This window comes from Struthio camelus, chromosome 19, assembly GCF_040807025.1.
Source record: "Struthio camelus isolate bStrCam1 chromosome 19, bStrCam1.hap1, whole genome shotgun sequence".
Taxonomy (NCBI): Eukaryota; Metazoa; Chordata; class Aves; order Struthioniformes; family Struthionidae; genus Struthio; species Struthio camelus.
The window spans coordinates 4,607,820-4,630,830 of NC_090960.1; the positions used below are offsets into that span (position 1 = coordinate 4,607,820).

The following is a 23,011-nucleotide window of genomic DNA, read 5'->3' on the forward strand; positions in this document are numbered from 1 at the left end:
CCACTGACTCATTGGTATTTTGTAATAAATACCATCTAGCAATGTATGTATACTAGAAGACATTAATGTATTTTGATAATGCACTTCTGGTACAGTGCTCCCCCACCCACGCCAGTGGTTGGCGTTCCAGTTATCGGAAACCTTCCGTGCGAGTTTAAATGGCTTAACTGACATTTTTAGTTTAAAAATAGTTTTGATCAAAAACATTTTAAAACATAACGTTTGCAAATAAGAAAGAAATAATCCCCTGCAGGGGCCTTGTGTGCCCTTAAAAATTTTATTAATGTTGCAACTGGTGCAACTACATCAATCTGATAACAACAGTGAGTTTGGTTCCAGAATCATCAGCGTTTTACCTTGGCTTTGTAAGAAAACAAAGAACCTGCTTTGGTTCTTTCCGATTTTTGAATCTTTGGTTCAAATCTGACAAAGGATAGAGGTCTCGAAGATAATTAAGTCCCACAAGTCTTATGAAAATAGTCGCTTGGATAAAGAGGAGACCCCAGGAGTGACCTGAAATGAGAGGAAAACACTGCAGTGAAAGGTCCTGCGTTGCTAGACCACTAGAGAGTCTGCGTGGGAGAGTGTCTGTGTGAATGCTCTAGCAGTGGGAAAAGCTTCAGTTGTAGCTTTCAGTCAACCATAAAACATAAATCCATAGGAAACCAGACTTCCTCGGCTTTTATTCTCAGGGAACTATTAATCAGCTGGTTATCAGAATATTCAGAGTAGGCCTAGCAGTGTTGAAACCGTTAGAAAAGTGAAACGCAAGCTCTAGTATTTTTCCCATCCGTGGGAAACCTTTTGTCCAAAAAATAAAATCCTGAGTTAGATTAGAGCTTTGTATGTGGCAAAAGGTTGTTGCATTTAGAGTCGAGCTGATGCCTGTGGTGTCTAGGCTTGTTCACCTAGAAATACCTGCTGGAGAGGGTGGTTTTAATCGGAGAGTCTCAGTGTCTCTCCTGTTTTGTTAATCTGACAGAGCCAGAATTTGTTGACATCTGATTTTCCTTAAACAGGGTTACTAGAAGGAGAGATCTTGAGCCAACAATATTAGCTTGTTCGCTAAAGGCTAACTGTTGGGGAAGCTCTCATTACTCTGTATGTTGTACGTCCCAGTTTGATAAACGTGAGACTCTGGTTAAATTGCAGTGACAGATTTGATTGGTGTTTTGAAAGGAACGTTTTGTAATGAGTTGACCTTGCAATTTCTCTTCCAAAAGACTATTCAAACCTTTTTTTAATTTAGACACTTCACAATCTTAGGGACATACCGTCTGGCTTGCTGTGCACTAGATGAATTTTGATTAAAATGTGGAATTCAAAATCTTCAACTTCACTTCAGAGCTCATGTTTTTTGTAAAGGATGAAATTGTGCAGATGATTGTTTTTTTTAAATATTTAAAAAGTGGCCTTCTCCGTAAGCATCTGTTCTATTTGAAGTTTTTCTCTGCTTTATGAAAGGTGACCAGGGAGCTGTGACCTCTTTCAGCTCTTAGGTGAGTGGTGCCTGCTGACAACTGTCACGCTGACAGTATTCCTAATTTAATGAAATCTTAATCTTGCAGAAGCATTTTTTTTAAAAGGTTCTGTTGTTTGTTTCTTCAAGTTTTTATCAGTTGTGTACATTGAATAGATTTTAAATTGCTGGGCACTTGGGGATCTTTAGTAACCGTTTTTATTACGTCACCCCAAGGATTTTATTTGAATGTTTTGTGAAGCTGGTTGTGATGTGACAGTCTACTCGCTGTACGTGCTTGAATTACAGGTATCAGCAATACCTAAAGTGCTTGGCTCTCTACTAATATTTTACCACTGTTGGCTGTCTGTAGTGGAATAACCGGGTGAAATTCCCTTAAATACAGCTGTGCTTCAGGATTCCCATTGTGTCTTTGGGCTGAGAGACGGCGTTTCTAGACCTTTTTCTTCTCTTACAAAGGTGCCTAGAATCAGGCACTTGTTTTGAGGTTAACGGTGCTGTTATTAGCACCCCTTGCGTCGAACTGAGTTGCTGAAACGTTGGTGAGAGGTTGCGCGTGCACCGCTTGTGAGGTACGTCAGCGTGCAGGGTGTTGTTTGATGGCCACCTGTAGTCGATAGGTGGTGTCCCTGTCTGTTTTCTTCAGACCTGAGCAGAGTATTAGCTAGAGTTTTACAAGTGTCAAATTCACGTGGAAGGCGGCTTCACGAAAATCAACGCTTTTATGAACGTGGCCACGTAAAAATCGGCATTCGTTCCACTGATTTAGAATGGCTCGTAGCTTTTGCTGCACTAGCGAGCAAAACCGTTCGGGGTTGTGCTCCTCTTCCTTGACCATGGCAATCTCCGTGGCAGTGCTCATTGACTGCCGTCGCTCGCTCCTGTTTGCGTAGATACCGCGGAAGAAATTTGATCTTCAGGATCTTGTAGCCTTGCCCATCAGTTCGAGGTATTCTTCAGGGGAAAGCGTGTCCACCTTTTTTTGAGTTGGTGTCTGTGGGTCTCAGTTGGTGGGATGCACTTCCTGAATGCAGTCTTCCATCTTTGCACTTACTAGTAGTAATAAATACTGGGAATCGTGCAGGAAAAAATATCCGTGGGAACCTCATACTGAGGAGTCTTCTGCAGCATTGCTTCCAACCAAATACCTCTGTTTATTTGCTTTGTTTTTTTCATACTAGCTGTGGGAATTTATACTTTCACTCAGTACCGAGGATCCTGTTGTGTTATCAGTAAATATTTTAGTGTCTTGCACCAGCAGTTACTGTTTACTAAGCCTATGAACGTGGATAAACGCATGTCATTGAAAAACAGAAGTCTTGTGTGTGTTTGTGTGTGCCTCAGCACCTTTATATGAAAATGTCCTCTTTATGATGATTTTTAATTTTTCTCTAATCCTTTCTTATGTGAGATCATTCTCCCCCTGTATTTTTGATTGACAAATGCAAATACTCCTAGCCTTTATTTAAAACAAAGAACTGAAACAATTTTCAGCTTCCCCAAATAAAACATCTTTGGAGCCATCAAAACGTTGCTGTTAAAAATTAGTCGTGTGTCCCCCCCTGTCCCCCCAAATGTTTTTCAAGAAAAGCTTGTCTCTGATTTTCACATAGGATAATTTAAAAAAAAAAAAAAAAAAAGGTTAGACTGCCTCATGCACTAACTTTACAGTCAGGAAGCTTTTCCTGTTCTGCAGAACTGACAATAAGTCCCTGCTTCTGAAACCCCAGTAGCTGTGTTGGCAGAGTTGTTCGTGCCGTCCTGCGGTGAGCTGCCTAGCAGAAATGGTCCGGTGCGCTCAGGAGCCGAAGTTGGCACAACCGGTGAAAAACCGCATGTGGAACGACTGCCTGAGGAAACCACTACCATGTCAGCGCCGCTGTAACCTTCCTAGAGTACTTGCCAGAAGATGATACTTCTGGCTCAGCTTTTAGGAATTATTTTACATGACAATATAAATGATAAGGGAGAACAGATCTTTTATGCCCATTCATTTTATTTTCGAACAGGACTTTCTGGAATGCTGGACAGGTAAAGTAACTTTTCTTTTTTTTTAATGAAGACTCTAACTTTTTTTTTTTTTTTTTTTACAGTACTGTGTGCAAAAAACTTGGTGAAAAAGGATTTTTTCCGTAAGTAGCTGTTAAACTTTATATGCTTATAGATAGGATACATGTTACGCAAGTTCTGTACATCACTGTTTACGTAGAGTCAATGTGTTAGAGTACTTGCCTTAAGGGGGCTGGAGATCTTGGTGTTTTTGCACCGTTTTGTTTCAGGGTTTTAATGTTTTCTTAGATGACGCGCATTCCAGAGTGATTTTTAATAACAATTAAAAATGAAGTAATTGGCATGCATGCATGTACTGTCCCCTGCATCCTCCTTTCTCTAAAACCTGGATATTTTGATGTGGAGGAAGATATGGAAATGTAAGGGTGTAACTTCTTTTCTGACAGGACGGTCGATCCAGGAATTTACAGCTAAAAAGGTCAATCCATAGTGGTTGTTAATGTGGTCTGAACACTGTGTGTGAAAATAGTATAGTAGGTGTTTATGGACAATATGTTCATGCAAATTACAGGTTGACTCAAAAATGTCACGTTACCCTACTTCAGTGGTGTTTCTGTTGGAGGTGGGAAACAGATTTACTCTTATGGGCAAATGACGTGTTTTTCAATGTTAGTGCCACATATTTGTTAAGATGTTTCACATATAAGAATTTTTTCTTTCCTGGCAAAGGTATACATCTTAATAATCAGGTCATAATACTTATCTGCTCTGAAATTACATGTTTTCATTAATTTTAATGATGTTTTGAAAGAAGTAGTAAGAGGGGGATGAAGGAGGGAGGAAGGAACGTTACTGACTGCGTAGGACTGCACGCGCGGATCACCTTTCTGCCTTCCAGCTGGGAATGGAAAGAATGTAAAAGATCAGAGCTAAACTTTGAAAAGGGCTTGCAGAAGAAGTCATATAGATTTATGTTGTAATTTGTGATATTTCTAAAACTTGCTCTACATCTGAATTTTTGTTTTGATTATAAGCTATTTTAGGTGCCCAAGAGTCTAATAATGCCTAAAAACAAACAGACAAAAACCAAAAAACCTCCACAAACATTTGAACTGTGATGCGATTCCACATTACAGCTAAGCCTGTCTGAAGCATAACAGCTTCCACAAGGTCCCGTTCCTCCCTTTCCCCTGTGCTTTGTCCTTGAGCCCGTGTGCTTTGATGCTTCTCTTGTGCCTCTCTGGGCTTGACTGGCTCGATAATGAGCCACCTGAGGAAGCTGAACCAGTACCAAACTCACGCTACAGAAAAAGCGAATAATATTTCACCAGGCCAGCTCCCTCAGCGCTCTCAGCGTGCGTTCAGATGAGCGGAAAAATTAGTATGAGGGAAAAGAGGGTAGGACTGCGTGGCTTGGGACATTAGTGGCAGCGCCGTCCCTCTCAGTGTCAGTGAATTAGCTCGGTTAGAACAGCAGTTTCAGTGTACCTAATTGTAAGCTGCGGTGGTCCTGCTTCTTTTCCATCCTCAGCTGTGTAGTACGGCACCATCTTTGCACTGGTGGTTTGTTTTTTGTTTTTGGGGTATTTTTCTGAGTCTTTTCAAGGTGTTAAGCACAAAACTAATCAGACCTCAAAAAAATGAGTGATCTACTATAGGTAGTTTCCTGTAATACAAATAACTGAAATCCTGATTATAATTGACCTTAAAAGTAGCAGGAATGTAATTCTGGTTTTTCTGCCTTCTGTTTCATTCATTGTACCTTGAGAACTTAATCTTCCTAATTCAGGGTTGAATAAGGTGTTTAGAGGCTTTTCGGCAAGAGTTCTTTTCCCAAGTGTTGGACTTGCTGATATAGAACAAGAAAAATTCTTAAAAGTTCAGATGAAAAAATGTGCTGATTTAGCCAAGTTTCCTGTGTTTGAGAAATGTCTTGTTATTCTGTTATCCCATTAGTTGAGTATGACTGTGATTTATTGATTAAAAACCAACTTCAAATAAAATTTAATATATCATACTCTAAGGCTTCCTCATCTGTAACCTAATTTTTTTTTTTCTCTCCCTCGTCTTAGGACTTCCTGATCCATTTGCTAAGGTTGTGGTGGACGGATCTGGCCAATGCCATTCTACAGATACTGTGAAGAATACACTTGATCCAAAATGGAATCAGCATTATGACCTGTAGGTGGTAACAGTGATAACCAAAGGTTTGAAGTGAAATCCTCTAAAGTACTCAGAAATTGTCAGATGTTCATAATACTGTCGTGTTCACAGCTTGGAAAATATCCTAGGGTTTTTTTAGTTTGAGTGAAAAATACATGTGTCAGAATACCACGTTCTCATTTCCCTCGGAATCTAAATGGTGTACTTGATTTTTCTAGTGATGATGTCTGCAGCATGACTTGCATGTACTATAGCATTATTTTATTGCAATATTTTCATATTGCCAGCTCTTTTAAATGAAGTGAACAATTCACAATATTTCTGTGGCACTTCTTTTCTCTTCATTCTGTTTTTGTCTGTCTGCAGTATAAGTCTTTCCTTTTATATACCTCTCATTCAGTTTTCCCGCCTTTATGTCATTCTTTCCCTCCCGAGTGTTCCTTTCAGTATAAATTCTTATATTGTTATCGTCACTTTAGCATCTTGCAGTGCTGTTGAGCAATATATTTAGTATGATGTGTACGTGTCATGTTTTTCCTCTGTCACTCTGAAGTGTTAACGATATTCTGTTTATCATGATTTGTTAAAGCTTTTATATTTTTATAGGTTTCTTTGTGCTCATGCGTGCTTTATTTTCCTTTTATTTTCCTCCTTTTATTCCTTCTCTTTTTCCTTGAGAAGAAAGGTAGAAAAAAAGAAGCAAAGTGAGTGAACAGTTTTGCCTCATTCTGTCATCCTTTCTTTTTAAGGATTTGTTTCAATTGTTGACTTTTTTCCCATGGCTCCATTCTGTATCTATAAAATTAGAAATTGTTTGAGCATATTTACATGGAGGACTTCTATACTGGTATAAGACTTTCTTCAGTTTTATAGTATAAACACATCCGTGTTGAGAGTTAGCTCGGGACATCACCAGACCTAGAGCAAATCAAGTACTTGTATACAGATAAGTGCCCGTCTCTGGCATCTCCACCTTTTTGCCGGTGAAGAAAAGCACCTTAATAGGTCTTTCGGTGAAACACTTCTGTATGGAAGGCCTGGTTTGAAGTAACATCTTGACCGGCTTTTTATTTGAATATCCAAGACTAAATATGTGCAGTTGTTGTTCATAATTTTTTAGTGCAGTATACAAAACATTTTTATTGTTGCTTAACAAAACATCGTTGGCAGTTGAGTGAAATACAGCATTTTTACTGAGGAAAGCTATGGTATTCTAACTTTATTATACAACTCAATCCAAGCTTAGATTCTGCATGTGAGATCTTATATCCATTTTCTAAATGAGTATGAATAAAAAGCAATTTAAATTCAGATGGAATGTTTCACTCTTTAAAAGACTTTTAAATTAATTTGATCTTACTGTGTTATTAAACCAATCAAATATAGGTTCCTATATAATTAATGACTTGTATATACGCATATTTCTGTCTCCCCATCCCTTCTCCAAGATTGCCCACCCATTTGTGAAGACAGAGCTTGTGCGTTTCTTTCAATAGTAATGGACGCTTCTTGCAGTTTCCTTATGGTGAAATTTCACAGAACAGATTGAGCTGATCTTACCGCTTGCTGCCGCCAAAAATGGAAGGCTGCTTTTCTCACCTGCTTTGACCTCTTTCCTCCTCCCCAATTTACCTCATGCTGCAGCCCTTGCACTGGCTCCCTCTGACTTTGGGTAAATGATTCCAAAGTCACTTAACCTACCAAAAGTCAGCTAACTGACTGCTGACTTAATGAGTTGCTTTGATTCAGTACCAGTCTGTCTACATTAGTATGTTAGCTCGCATCAAGAGCGCGCTTTTGACGTGAGTCTCTCCGTCATCCCCACTTGCTGTTTTTTTGGCTCGCACCATGAAACAGTCTTAGAGTGCATGAACTGGATTCCTCTGGATGAAACCGAACCACAAGAGGCAAACTTTGAGTACTCCTAACGCTCTCCAACTCCTAAGGACAGTGCAAGCTGACAGATCGGACTAGAGCTAGCGCCGGAAAAATCTCTGAAGTGTGAGCCCCAGTTTTTATTCTCCTTTAGGTGTGCCCATTGATAGGCATTAATACATAGTTTTATAGCAATGAAACGAGAGTAAGGTGGAAAGGAAAGGTGCTGCCGACATGCTCTAGTATATTCTTGTAAGGCCTTCTTGTAACCTCTGTGCAGCTAGGTAAGAGCTTTTCCAGGAGGGAATAGTGGGCTATAACTTAACAGTTGTATCTGCTGCTAAATTCTGTTAAAAGTGTCTGTAGCTCCCTGCTTCTTCCCCGTTATCTGCCAAACTTTGCGTAATGTTTGAAGCACTGGGGTGACAATGTGAGTAAACAGTTGACAAGAATGGATTATGAGGGATTGTAAGCGACCCGTGTTCTGCTGATTAGGAGACAGCTCCCATTTGGAGAGAGGAAGGAGAAGACATGGGAAAGTAGGGAGGATGCTATTATGTAATGCAAGTAATGGAAAAAATAGTAAAATCGTTAGGAAAAACAAATCCTATCTGATTATAATTTTCAAGGAAGGGTGAAGAGAAGGTATTTTTTACGTTGTTGCATAGAGCAAGTCACACTTGTGTCTGGATACCCTAGCTTTGAAGTAAGAGTGATTGCTGACTGCATCTTCTTACACGAAGCAGATACAGACGTGGCGTTTCTGGCTGAATATTTTGCTCAGGCAGATTTGAGATATCTCCTTGTCTCATCATTTAAAATTAATTGCTTGTTAATTAAAATACTCAGTTTTCCATAAAGGTTCTTGATCATTCCTTTCATTCATCCTGAGCGTTCTGACTTTGGACTCCTCTCTAATTTTTGTTCGTTAGACTGGTAATAAATTACTCTTAAGCAGATGCATGTATTTTCCACGCTTAGTTTATATGTGTACGAGGTTTTTGAGAGTTCTCTCTCTGGATTGTCCTAATGAGTTTACACCTATGTGAGAAACCCTTATTTCTTTTTAAGGAAGAAGAACCCTAACCAAACTAGGTTCTATTTAGTTATGTTATTATTTTCGATATTTTCCTGTAGGGAAAGCTACTTGGCTTGATTCCTTCAGTTGAGTTCCCTAATGACATAGAAGTATATGCAGTATTTTGAATTTTACTTAAGATTAAATGTGATGTCAAGCCTTGTAGTTTGAAAATAATTCTCTCCCTCTCAAAATTTTCTTCATAATCATTTAACCCATTTTATTGTCTTATTTGTCTTTCCTTAACTCTATTAGAGGGAAATTTGTAAAAGAAAATAAATACTCATTACCTAGTTTTCAGTTCCTATTTAAAACAGCAGTAAAAGATTAGATGTCTTGGATACAATAATTCGCTGTCTTTTATCTTAAGATAACTTTAATGTCAGTAGTGTCAGTTCTCAGCTCTTCATCTTAACCAGATATTAAGATAACTGAGTTCTCTTAAGTTACTCTTAAGTAACTTAAGTAACTCTTAAGTAACTCTTAACTGAGTTGGAAAAAATAGAAAAATAATAAGAGCAGCAAGCAGCCCTACTGCTAAGCACCTGATGGCAAACCTCGCAGATTGTCAGACTTAATTTTTTTTTCTTATTCTCTGAAAATAATTGTATGATGGATTTTAAAAAACTTACTAATGTTTACCCTAACAACACACCATAGCATGGGAACGCTGGTGTCTGACTTGCGACACTTGTGCTGTCACAGGAAGCGCTTTGCACACCAAGCGTTACAGGTGGCGTCTCGGGGGCAGGACGCTCCGCTGTCACCACATAGTGTAGGAAATCAGCCAGGGGAAGGTACGGTTCTATAGGGGGAAAAAAACAAAACAAAAGAAAAAGCTGTTTTCTATCATAAAGAATTTTGTTTTTAATAGCTGGAATAGGCTTATGGGCGGTGCAGCTGTCTCTATGGTATGTTGTGTTGAAGTGTCCCCAATTTAGAATTTATATAACAGGTTAATATTGTTGCTAATTAACAATCTGGGATGCCAGCGTGATGTTATATACAAGTGGTGCAGTAAGATGGATCTGTTACGATATGTTTGTGGAATAATGTCTGAATCAGGTTGCCAGTTCTAAGGGAATTTGTGTTTTGTTAACCTGATTCAGCGTAATAGATATTCTGTTGTGTGCTTGTTGTTGTTGTTTTTTTAAAGATTTCTGTGGTATTAATAAGAACAAAAAAGGTTTTGTTTTTGCCTTAAAGTGGTCTTTAATTCAGAATTGGTGTGAAAGGCAGCAGCTGGATTTGTTAGTTGCTTAGATTCTTCAGTCTAGATGGGTGTGTGCGTGGGGGGGGGAAACTGGGAGACTTTCCAGAAAAAAATTGCCAAATAGTTGCTGTCTGGATGCAGTTTAATGTCAATAAAATATCATGCTTCTCCTGAGTGTATTCCCCTTCCCTATTTTCAGTCTTGTTTGTGTTCTCCCTATTGTTCATGCCTTTCCCCGAAGCTTTGAATAACCAGACTTCAGCACATTTACAGAACTTCTTGCATTCAAAGCATTTGAACGCTAGCTGAAACCATCAGTTCTCCAACTTAAAAAAAATTGCCTCTTTCTCTCCCTTCATTTTCCTGCTTTTCTGTGGTAGTTTGGCTCTGTCTTAGAGCCTTGCCACACTCCTCTGTGCTCTCTAGCCTATTTCTCCATCCGTCTCCATCAGCCTCTGGCCCTTAACGTATAGCAAGTCATATGCTCTGCTTATCTCTAAAATATATTTGTACCATAATCTCCCCCAAAACCTAGTCCTGGTTCCATCTTGACTCTGTGGCCTTCAAATCGGCACCTCAGGTTCAAGCAAGGACTCGCTGCTTTCCCCTTTGGTTGCACCTCTCAAATGTAGCAGGTTTACTGCAGCTTCACCCAAATCTGCAACTTCTCTTCCCAAGAGCTCTGCCCTGCAGGCTGTACTGCTGTTTGCTGCCTTCGCTTTCTCAAGCCCCTGACTGCCCCGTGAGTCACCTTTCTCCCCAGTGTCTAACTCTGCTTCTTGTCGTGGCTGGTGATCCTTGGTTTCCTCAGGAAGGGAAAGCACAGCTCTGCTTACTGCTCGTTCAGACGTATCCCGTCCCAGCTTACACCGCTAAGGAGCCAGTGGACGGCTCCTTGCAACAGCTTCATCTCTGTGATGCAGGCGTTTAGGCCCGTTTGATGAAGCTGATGTCCTTCGCGTTCAGGAGAAAGCATTTCTGGGTCACGTTAGGCCCCAGTGTCCCTGTTAGGCAGCTCTGGAGCAGAAGCCCACGTCGCCTGGTTCGGCTCCTTTTACAGCGTCTTTGAGGCTCGGTTCTGCGCGGGGATGAGGGTGGTGGTGCCGCCGCCGGCCAGGGCCGCATCCCTACGCTGTATGCGTGTGCAGGCCACAGCATCTGGCCTCGTTTCTCTTCTCACCCTCCTATAGGCTCCAAATAGCCTTCAGGTACTGCCGGACGTGACAGGAACATCAGGGTGAAGGAAGAGGGGGGAGAAAAAACTGGGAAGATATTTTTCATTATGTCTCTCTACTCCTCCTCCTCTCCAGCAGTCTGAAAACTGCTCAGAAAACTGCTTTGAAATGTCAAAGTGTAACGTTGCCATTATATTAGCAAAACTTCAGAAATGGGAAAATGGAGGAACAAACTAAATAATTTGTCCCAGTCATAAAAAGACTCTGTGTGACAGCGCAGATTAGTAACTGGGGATTCCTGGCTTCCCGGCCTGAGCTCATACCTCTCGATGCTGCGTTTTCCTCTCTTTCTGGAGGGAGCGCGTCTGGCTTGTGATCAGGAAGGGATGTGTTTTTTCAGGAATATATATATTTTTTCCACTTTCTTCATTCTGCTTTTCTCTACCAAGCTGAACGCTTCGGGGAAAGTGTGTATAATGGCATGGGGATGAAAAGTCGCTTGCTGTCAAACCTTCCCGAGTGTGGTAATATTGGCTCACAAGGAAATGCTACTTTGACAAGGATAAATTTATTTAGATAAAATAACGATTTTCCTCATGTTTAAAACTTGATTAAAGTCTTTTTTCAGTTTTTTCAGTATGAATTTTACTTTATTCGCTTTAGAAGCGGAAGTGCTGAGAATAAGCAGTTTTCAGGAAACTTCTGAACAGCCAATTCTTGCACAAAACCCTAATTTTACAGATTCAGGAAATACAGGAAAATTGACTAGGTGCCCTGCTGTTAACAAAATATATATGGAAATTGAATTTCCAGGTTTCCACTTCATTAGTACCAATTCTTTTATCTTTGTTGAAGGATTGAAGCTGTGAAATAGATAGTCTGGATGGGGGTGGAGGTTTAAAAAGGAAAAAAAAAAAAAAAAGAAAAGAAGAAAAGAAAAAAAGAAAAAGCTCCAGGGATTTGAGTACATAATATGAGGAGGAATAGAGAAACATCCAATAAAATGGAGAGAATTTTTGTTTAACTTACTTCAATTTTTGGAACATTCTTTTTTTTAACAACAAATAAAATTCCTAGCTAGGCTTTTATGTTGGAACTTTATTGCCAGATGACGTAAAACAAATGTAACTTATCCACCAAGTGATTTGAAGTGTCAACTTAGTGCTACCTTCACTTTATAAATGCAACTATATATTTTCATGCCTGAAATTATGCAAAAATACAGATGAAGCGTTTTATTAAAAAGCCAAATAGAAGTTATTGTATTATTTCTTTTCTTTCTTTGGGGGAAAAAAAATTATTTGAGAAAATACAGCTGGTCTTGCTGATTTTCTTCAAACATGTGAATCAGCCAGGTCTTCTGGTACAAAAAGCAGTGCAGGTTAATAGTGATGTGGAAGTCCTCACCTGTTTGGTATGGATGGCTTACTGTCTGCATCTCAACCATGAGAACCTCACCCTGAAATGTTACAGTAATTCTTGGAAACTGTGTTGTATATTCAGCTGTTCTACATATTATTCAGACTGTTCTGTTATGAAATTGTGCTTAACTATATACCTCTGACTTTTTTAAAGCAACAAGGAAAACTGGAAAATTCAAGACAGGTCATTAGTCTTTATTTTTAAGTGCACCTAACCTTGTTCTCATAAGAATTTATTTTAAGTACATGAAACATTGTAGACTGCAACTGTGCACGTGAATACTCATCTTCATCTCTTGTTTCTCTATTCAAAATTGGCATTGTCAAGGTTGTAAGGCCAAAAACCTGACCTATATTAAGACTGTGTAATCAGTTTAGTATTTCAAAAACACTGGGTTTTGTTTTTGTGAGAATTGTGCAAAACGTGCACTGGTTATTTTAACCCATGCTCATGGGTATGTGCCTACAGTTATGCCTTTGTGTTCTGCTTCTTGGGTCAGTCCCTGTCTGCAGGTGGTAAAAAGAAGTTGTCAAAGTTCTGCTTTTTGAGTTTATGCAATAAAGGAAAAAGGTGAAAAGTGTTAATTGAGAGCTTACATGATCATAGCTGCCATTTTAAACCCTGACAGGTAGTTCAATTGTTTGGTTTGCCAACCTTGACAGTATCATTTCTATCTTTATGAAAATAGCATTAAGTTGTTTTAAAGTTAACAAAGTCTTAGTCAATGGAGGAGATGTATTTAGAAGTGGGTCAAGTTGTTTGATTAGTTTTCCTTGAAAAATTAAACACAATTCTTGGAATTAAGTTAGGGAAGGCCAGACAGAATCTTTGATCTGGCAGTGGAGAACTAGAACTTTTGGAAAACTAAGCACTTTTCAGGATCTAAACCATAGTAACAAATTCATTTTCCTCAAGTTAAAATAACTATAGTATTCAGTACCTTTCATTTCTACTTAGATGTGTTGTCACTGCATAGTCAGAGCATATATGCAGTGGCGAACATATCTCGGGTATTTTGGAATTGTCTTGTGAAAGTTTTGAAAACTAGTTTTGAAAACTTCAGTTTTCTGAAGATCAAAGCTTCAAACAAAAACAAAAAAACAGTAGCCTACAGTGTTGAGATTTCCTCAAGTCTAGGAAATGCAAGTCTGGATTTTGCATAGTATTTTCATGGTATTGTAGGTAGTGTACAATTTACAGGAATGTGGCACTTCTCAACTAAGGTACTGTAGGAACTTTTTGTAATGGGTCACATTCACGGTATGTAATGTATGTTATAAACGGGGCCTGTCTTGAGGCTTTCTTAATAGTAAATTAGCTTCCCAAAGGTTCGTTATTTGCAGATGTGTAACTAGGTTTACCTTGTTCTCCGTGAGTACTCAACAACATAAGTCTAAACTAGAGTAACTTGTATTCCAGGTGGTTGGAAGAACAGCCTGAAAAGAAGCAGCAGATGGGGTGCTGCAAAAAGATGCTAAAGCAGTTGTTTCTGCTCTGGCATTTGAATTACTTTGCTTGCTAGTGCTGCTAACGAATACATGCTTCCACAAGCATTGCCATTGTTTTCAATTAGACTGAAAGTAGGCATGAATCTATGCATGTTTATAGCTGCTTGAAGAGATGCCAGGACGCAGTCCAGAGTCGGTTAAAATCAATGTTACTGTTTTAAACAGATTTCAGTAGATTTTGGATTTAGTTTTTAGCCTGAAGGCAATGAGAGTGTTCACATGAATACTCTCTTCCACAATCATGACTTTAGATTAGCTTGTATCCAGGTAGATCCCTTCATAAGTCATACCTTCATTGAGGTATAATAGGTACCTCTTCTCTGGAGTTTTTACTCTCTCTTGCCAATAGCGTGTGTGTTGAATTTTTTATGTAATGGCCGAGAGTTCTTTTCCCCCCAGAGTGAGTTCTGGAGCATCTTCAAAGTATTTAAGAAGTGTCATTCACGGTGCTGTTTTTCACATTTTTCAGATATATTGGGAAGTCGGATTCAATAACGATCAGCGTATGGAATCACAAGAAAATTCATAAAAAGCAGGGAGCTGGCTTTCTGGGTTGTGTGAGACTTCTTTCAAATGCAATCAACCGCCTTAAAGACACTGGTTGTAAGTAAGCTAAACACTTTTTTACACTTTCAGAGCAAACTTTTATAATTTTTAGAAAAGTGACAGTCAAGGGCAGTTGGGTTTTTTGTTGTCATGGTGCTTCAATGTGCCTCTCAAAGGCAGGAAAACATTAAATGACGTATACTTTGTTTCTTGGTTTTATAGATCAGAGATTGGATCTGTGCAAGCTTGGGCCAAATGACAACGATACTGTTAGAGGACAGATAGTAGGTAAGTGAGGCCTTTTATCTTTTAGTTCACTTGGAGCTTGATAGTAGCTATAGAAATACCTTCCTAGATTTCAATTTTCTGGACTAAATTTATTTTTTCCCAAATCACGCACTAAACATCACGTTTACTGCCAGAGCCATTTGGACCCCAACCTAAAAGGGTTGTATGTGCAGAATTGGTTTAAAAAAAGAAGGGGTGGGAGACCCAAATATTGTAATAGGTATTGTAATGTACTGTAATGCTGATTTGAGACAGACAGGACTATAGATAATATGAAGCTTACGTAGAAAGAGCGCTGTCTTGAATTTTGCCGTAGAAAAACGGTGACAACTTGAGTCTGAACTCTCCATGAAAAATTGAACGTACAAATTTCTTGGCCATTGAGAGATCTTGCAAAGCTGTTCTTACTGTGGGTTTTTGCAAGAGTAAAAGAGTCTGCTGTGACAGGAACGAGTTGTTGCTTGGGATGACTTTATTGATTCATTTTGCATTTTCATGGGTTGTTAACAGGTCTCACCGATCTCAGTAACTATGCTTTGTCACTCTGTTACCTTGTAAACTTAAATTATTTAAAGAATTAAAAATAACATCTTGAAGTTGACAAATTGAAAAATAAACAGCCACAAACTAAGTGTTTATTTGATGCTTCTGAAGCGTCTGCCTTTTGAGTCGTTTCTAATAGTAGATAATTTCAGAAGTCACAAAGACAAGGATCAGGATAAGGAGGTTTTTACTTTGGTGGCAAGATGTTAATGAGTATTTTTGGAGTTGGGGAAAAAAGTGAACTTGCATGTTCAGTCTTATGTTCTGTTCCTAGTTCACATAATATCCACGCAGTATTCCTATATCATCCGCCAGGGAGAAATATTGAAAAGCCGGGCAGAAAGTAGGGGCCTTAATGCATTTCTCTGCTTTCTTCAAAGGGCTCTGTTGAATAATACCTCTGAGTTTATCTCTTTATGTTGTTTTGACCAGCTGTCTAGTGTCTGATCTGCAAGGGTTTGCAAAGTATTAAGAGAGGAGTAAGGTGGTACAATAAGGTCAAGTGCTGGTAGAAGCACGGAGTCATAAGGGCTTTGCTGGCACTTCAGACCGTTCTGGGACATTGATTTTTTCCACATGAGCTTGCACAGAGCAATAGAGGATGAAATATTCATGTTCATAGGGTGCGTTATGCTGTCGGTTTGGCTGGCTTTTTGGTTTTGCTCCGCTATACTGGTTTCCCGATCGTCCATGCTGTATGCATGTGATTTTTGTCTGTGGGATTCCTTTTACGAGGAAACCGGAGCACAGCTGACAAGATAGCTTGTTCCAGGGTCTGCTCAAGGGTCAGGGCTTCCTTCTGCCCACAGCAGCCGTCAGACGACGCTAGTGGGGCTTGAACCCTCACGCCCTGACGTGCTCCCGTGCTGCCCTCCAGAGTATGCAGCATGCATCCTTGTCGTCATGACTTGAGGACGCTACCGTTAATTTGGACGCTTTAAACAAAAAATCCCCAAACCAGAAAGGTCTCAGGGCTACTGGGATGCCAGCTGGGAAAACCTGAGGCGAACGCTATGCAGCGTGGGCATGGTAAACGTGTTGCAGAGATAACTAATTGCCAGCAGCGTGGGCATGAACCAAACTGACCAGTTGGCTAAACCTGCTGCGGCCGTTCAGAAGTAGCATAGCAAAAACCATATTAGCTCATTTGGCATGCTGCTGGGGCTACCCCTGCTTACCGGCGGCTGCTGGATCACGCGCTGCAGCTAGAAAAAACACAGCTTGTCCGGTTAGAACAAATACGTATGTTCTGCTTTAAGCTGTTATCATTAAAAGGCAGAGTTTCCTCAGTCACTGCTGTGTTTTAATTTAATAAATGCATGGTACGGTTCCAGAGACCCCGTCTCTTTTTCTTTTTCTTGAAATTGTCGTTGTTAATCTCCTTACGTTTTAATTTTTCTTAACTAATGCAATTTGGTTGAATGAGTGAATGAGCCTGAGTACAAGTAGGTAATTCCACTGCAGCAGTTAAATGGTGGAGAAATCTTGATTAAAAATCAGTAATGAGGTCGCATAAGATCATAATGTACTCCTAATCTTTCTAATGATAAACTAGTTAAATTAAAAGGCTGTGTAAGATTGAAAAAGCACCTAGTCTATTAAAATGTAATTGATATATCCAGCAGTTGATAACCTTACAAAGCGAGTGCACAGTGGGTATGCCTTTATAACTGGGGACAGGGAGCAAGGGGATCTTTATCGGAAATACCTGGGTTTATCTTCAAAGGGGGGAAGAGAAGGGGACGCTTGAGTTAGTGGATGCAAAGGGCACCTGAACTGTGTCTTAATCTTGCAGCTCTCTTCTGTGCCACCATTTTATTTCTGATGTGGCGGTGCAGAAAAAATGAGTCCTTACTCATTACAAAATGAAGCCGTGCACAAATTTTGGTCCTCACATAGGCAAAGAGGAGGTAATTGCCTTTGTTTAGTTTCATTTTTGTCTGTGTGTATTGCTTGCCAAACCTTGCCTACATGCAACAATGTGAACTTGCAATGCGTGGGTTTGTTGCAGAATAAATACATCTGTGATTTTGCTTCAGTTGAAATTAAGTTTAGGATGCCTTTCACTTTAAGGAAAAGTTGCTTTGTAATGTTAGTGTTCACGGAAGACTAGGAATTAATACTGTTTAGAAATATAGCAAGCAGGTCCTGTAGGGCTCCTTATTTCAGTCTGCTGAAGGCCCAAAATCCTAAGCTTTAGTACACCGTGGTGGTGGTGGTGGTGGTCAACACTTGATCTCTCTGGCAGAAGTTACCTGTGCTACTCAATCCTTTGTACCTTGGTGCTCTTGACAAATATTTGGTTGGGTCTCGATTTAGGTCTGTAAATTAATTTCACTTATGTGTCAACAGGGCTTGAACACAGTTGTCCGGAGGTACATCAGTGCCACAGCACGTACTTAGTTTTTGTTTTTGAGTAATCATTTTATTATTAAAAACAAAAACTCTCAAAAACTCAGGAACACAATTTCCATAAATTATCAGATTGGATGCTTGCAAATTATGACATTAGGAGCAAAAGCTGTCCAAAAAAACCTTTGTTTTCATAGTTGTAGTACAAGAGCTTGAGGCATAAATACCCATTACAATGAAACATGTAAAAATTGTAATAGTGCGTGCGGTTTTTTTTTTTAACAGATGTTGAGGGTTTTTCAAGGTGCAGACCGCTGCTTTGTGTGAAAGTCGCATTTGATTTCTTATAGCTGATGTTTGAAAGTAGCTCATAAAGCAAATCTGTAGTGCTTATAGCGTTTAAATTTTGCCTGGTTTTGTGTGTGTGTGCGTGTTGAATTTCATGTGCATAGAAAATACATAGAAAGGAGTCAAAAGCATAAGGGAATCTTAGCATTTGAGAGCTTTCTGTTATCACTTCTCCTTGCCTGCAGCAGTGAGGCCTGACAGTAGCCCTGCACCATCCCACCTGCTCTCCTAGCCATTCTGCATGAGGTTCAGCCGCCCCGTTGCCACCAGACAAACCCTACAGCTTTGTTGTGTTACAGTCTGTTTCATGCAGAGAAAGTTAATGACAGCTCCAGAGTTAACTTATTTTTTTGCCTTAACTTATTTTCATGTTCTTGAAGCTAGCTTTTTGAAATAGTGTGTGGGGAATTACATGTGTGGAAGCGTACCCTGTTTCTATATAACTTTTCTTTGATTTATGGGAAGGAAAAATATCCGTAACGTGATTCAACTTAGTCCTCTAAGTTGTATCCTTCTCTTTCAAATACGAATGTAATTTGCATTCGGATGTTGTATTTTTAATAATGCTTTTATTATCTTAATAGTCAGTCTTCAATCCAGAGACCGAATCGGCACAGGAGGACAAGTTGTGGATTGCAGTCGTTTGTTTGATAATGATTTACCAGATGGGTAAGCTGACACCAGTGTGATGCAAATACAAAAACAGTACCTACAACAGACTTGCAGTAATGAGAAGTCAAGTTAAAATAGGTTAATTTATTTTTATTCCAGCACTCAGAGTCCTACAATTTTTAGTTTAGGAGCAGGAGATAAGCCAGCCACTAACTTAATTGAGGAGGCTACATGGAACGGTTAGTTGTTTTGACCATTGTCCTGTCTCTCCTTGGGGGGGAAAAAAGGAGGTGGCATAATTAGTGCATGCCTGAAAGATTATATTTGTTTAACAAATCACAGATCTATCAGTCTATGAATTTCAAGCTATGAATCTGTCGAATTGATAAACTAATATAGTGTTAGTTCATAGCCAGCGATCTTGGCTTCATCCATATACTGTTTTTGTAACGAGGCAGTAATATGGTGAACCTACGTAGCTGGTTGCCTTCTACAAAGCTATGCGGAGGTATACGCTATTGTAAAAATGGATCACCCTTTCTTCCAGGTAAATCATAGTAGAGAAAACATTATTGGAAAAGGTAATGTTGACTGAGTTCTTGCTGTACTTACCTGCCAAAGACTGGGTTTCGGATTTTGATTTCTCCCTGTGAGAGTTAATGACATCATTAACACCTAAAACAGTTTTGGGAGTACAGAAAAATGCTCTGTTTTAACTTCTGGTGCTGTCATCAACCTTTTCAGAGCAAACACAGACCCTCTGACTGTGATTTTTGGCAGGTAAAGACAGGAGAAACTGATTTTTTTCAAATGACGAATTTTAAAATGTAAATTATCATCTAAATCTTAAACAGCATTCTTTTGTTAATCTGGAGTCTAGTGAAGTTAAGAGCGTTTTTGAAAATGCTTTTAAATTGTCACTTTAAAACCTTCCTTGTATAAACGTTGTTTATTTAATTGTGTAACTGCAATGCTAGCTTTATAACCTCATATTTTGGAGTGGAAAAATAATTTTTAAAAATCTCGTTATTTGAAGGTGACACATTATATATATATATATATATATATATTTAATGAAAAGTAAGTATAGTGCATAAAGATACTATGAAAGCACTTATTGAGACAAGTTGTTAAAATGTTGAATGCAGTATTAAATATGATGTTTTCAATAAGTTTCTTTATATGACTATTTGCATTTCATTAGAATTCAAATGTTTATTGGACGTGGTGGTGTGATATTGTTAATGATATGCCTGGTTCCAAGGGAAAAATACATGAAACTAATTCTGAGTTGAACTTTTAGTTGTTTCCTGTTACCTTGTTAAGCTAGCATGATTCATAATAGTAAAAGTCTTCCTGAGTTGGCATTTATGTTGGAAACGTTTTGTGCCCTGGTTTCCTGGAAATACCACTCATTGCCTTATCTCTCGATGTCTGAAATCTAGGTGGGAGGAGCGGAGGACTGCTTCTGGAAGGATCCAGTATTTAAATCATATTACCCGAACAACTCAGTGGGAAAGACCAACACGGTAAGAAATTATTTAGGAGACCATGCGTATGGGGAAGTTTGTTTGCTGACTGGAAGTACTGAGCACTAGTGATTCTAAACGGCTCTAACAGGAGATACTCAGCATCCTTCAGAATCACTCTACGAGTCCCTAATGTCCTCCTTGTTCAGTCTTTTCAGTATTTAACTAAGAAGAAACATTCAGACTAGATTTTCCTCTCCTAATACTAGCGTCTTTTGGTTTTTTCCTAGAGTTGTTTTAGTAGAACCCTAAAAATACTGTGTCCGCATTGTAATGGTTGTATAAGAGATGAGAAAAAGAAATTATGAGTAGCTGACCAGCGTTGTCTTTGTATGCGCTATAACCACGTAATCCCGAACTCGTCAAATTAGTTGTCACAGGTCACGTTCTGAACTCATTATGATCACTTATTCTTATACCAATGGATGTGTGTTGCAAAGTGCTTCCTCAAACCAGTTTTGCTGTAACCTGAATTGTAGAGCGTCAGGCTCTTCTGCAGACTGGCTGTGGCTTCTCTTGCATTCTCAGTGAATATTATTATAGTTTCTCTATGGTTATATTTGACTTGAAATAATCTGTATACTGCTAATGCTAGCTCTGATACATATTTGCAGTTTTCACGTTGACTGAAGGTACTCTTTTTAAATTTATCTGTTTTTTTCCTCATAGGTTAAAATACCTAACCTAAGCTTTAGATGCATTTACAGTAGAAAAACAAATCTAAAATACATAGTTTGTTCTAGGGGATTTCTGGCAGTCTTACAAATCCCTTTTAACCTGTTTGAAATCCTTTCGAAAGCAGCATTGAGATATGAAACCGTTTATTTCAGTATTTCCTCTTTCAGTCAAGCTATCAAAAGCATCTCTTCCTATATCTCACTTAGCCCATTTTCACCATCCTCACCTAATAATCTTTCTTAAGAATACAAGTTAAAAACAAACCTGATAGCTTTCTTGGCCTTACAAAGGCAAAGTGAGGAAGTTTGAGATACAAGCCCTTCATCAAAACATAATTTTACTCTCATCCTTCTGGTTTTTAAGGTGGGACTTGCTTATGTGAATATTTGGTATGATCTTGATGCTTCAACTTTATATACTGAGTATTGCAGCATCACCTACTAAGTGTCAGGTCAGGCCTAAGATAGGTAAGAAGGTTTAGTAACTACTTTGGGATGAACTTAGCGAGCTTAGAATAAAAGCTTCCTGCCTGTAGTCAAGGTATCCTGCTCTGAGTCAACTGCTGTGTTCTGCAGTCTGTTAACTTTTCCCAACAACCTTAACTGAAGCTCCTGTAAAGTACGTTGTGCGGTCCAGTGTCCTGTTAAGAAGGTAAGCATACCTCTTAGTAACAAACAAAAGCATTTGAAGGACAGCAGGGAGGCAATCTTGCTGGGAGAGGTGCCCTGATTCCTCTCAAATGTTCTGCGAAACTGGCTAGAGCAAGGACTTAGGTTGTTTGTTACACAAACGTTTCTTCACACGGTTTTAATTTAGATTATCTGAAGTATAATATTAGAAACTTTACTTTCTCCTGGTAGGGAAGGCAAATACTTTTCATGTCTCTTTTTCCAACAGGCCAGCGTCTGAATATTCCAGTCCAGGAAGACCTCTAAGCTGTTTTGTGGATGAGAACACTCCAATTACAGGAACGAACGGCGCAACATGTGGGCAGTCATCAGACCCCAGAGTGGCGGAGAGAAGAGTCAGGTCACAAAGACACAGGAATTACATGAGCAGGACACACTTGCACACTCCTCCCGATTTACCTGAAGGATATGGTATGCAAATTAGAAACTGTTAATTGTAGGTCTTCCAAGACACTGGGAAACGGGGTTCGTTCTTATTCTCATATGTAAAACCCTTGTGATCGCTAGTTTGGAGAATCAATCATTGAGTGAGTGTGTACTGTAGTTTTTGTTCTTATTGCTTTATCTTCGTTTCACAGAGCAAAGGACAACTCAGCAAGGTCAGGTCTATTTTCTGCATACTCAGACCGGTGTTAGCACGTGGCACGATCCAAGAGTACCTAGGTAAGAGAAGAATGAATGTATCCTTAAGGCCTCAAATAGAAATAAATTAACTGGAACTCCCCTCAAATTTCTCTGTCCAGTATTATATTTCTCACGGCTGTGCCCTAACATATCATCTTAATGAATCATTCATCAAAATAAATTAGTCTCTCTGCTTAATTCTTCCAATTATTATTTTAATGCAGCAAAGAAGAATCAAGTAGTAAATTACAGAGGCATTTTGAAAACAGGGATAGTTAACCATTTGTAGGTATTGCGTATGAACTATAGCCCGAGTCTGTTTTGTTTACCCTGCAAGTTAATGGAAAAAACTGAATCTGAGCACCTCCAAAAATTTAGATTCATGTAGGTACTTAAGAGAAAAATGGATTTTGTAAAATTCAGCCTCAGGGAGTTAACAAGACTTGAGAAACTGACAACATGTATTTACATCCTTTGCCAGGCAAATGTATTAATTTTTGATGAGGGAGCAGAAAAATAGCTTAAATTTACTTGGCTATGAGAATTATTGTCCCATGTTCAGAGTGCTGAATGTGATTTACTCAAGGAACGAGAAGTGTGGTACATTTTGCGTTTTGAGGAAACTAACTGGAGGCACTGGGACATAAAAATCCTGGAAGCTGAAATGGTGTGAGGTATGCGTAAAGTGCCTGGATTTTTTTCTTTCTTTCTTTTTTTTTTTTTTTTTGGCAAGAAATTTTTCTTTTGGTGTAATAGCAAACATCTAGAAATGAGCCTTTTTTTTTTTTAATGAGAGGTTTTCCTGTACAGAGCAGGAGTTAATACTTATTTTCTCTGTGTGCTTTAACATGGATGTTCCTAGAACGTGATACATACTT

At 39.0% G+C, this 23,011-nt stretch overlaps 1 protein-coding gene across 1 annotated transcript in view; it reads left to right on the top strand.

Moving 5' to 3' along the window:
* SMURF2 (SMAD specific E3 ubiquitin protein ligase 2) overlaps window positions 1-23,011 on the top strand; it is a 69,197-nt gene that overhangs the window by 25,825 nt on the left and 20,361 nt on the right. Inside the window, exons 2-9 of the mRNA XM_068913759.1 lie at window positions 3,574-3,612; window positions 5,563-5,671; window positions 14,394-14,527; window positions 14,693-14,758; window positions 18,586-18,670; window positions 20,059-20,142; window positions 21,718-21,920; window positions 22,088-22,172. Of these exons, the coding sequence (XP_068769860.1) occupies window positions 3,574-3,612; window positions 5,563-5,671; window positions 14,394-14,527; window positions 14,693-14,758; window positions 18,586-18,670; window positions 20,059-20,142; window positions 21,718-21,920; window positions 22,088-22,172 (805 nt within the window). The remainder of the gene's footprint in view (window positions 1-3,573; window positions 3,613-5,562; window positions 5,672-14,393; window positions 14,528-14,692; window positions 14,759-18,585; window positions 18,671-20,058; window positions 20,143-21,717; window positions 21,921-22,087; window positions 22,173-23,011) is intronic.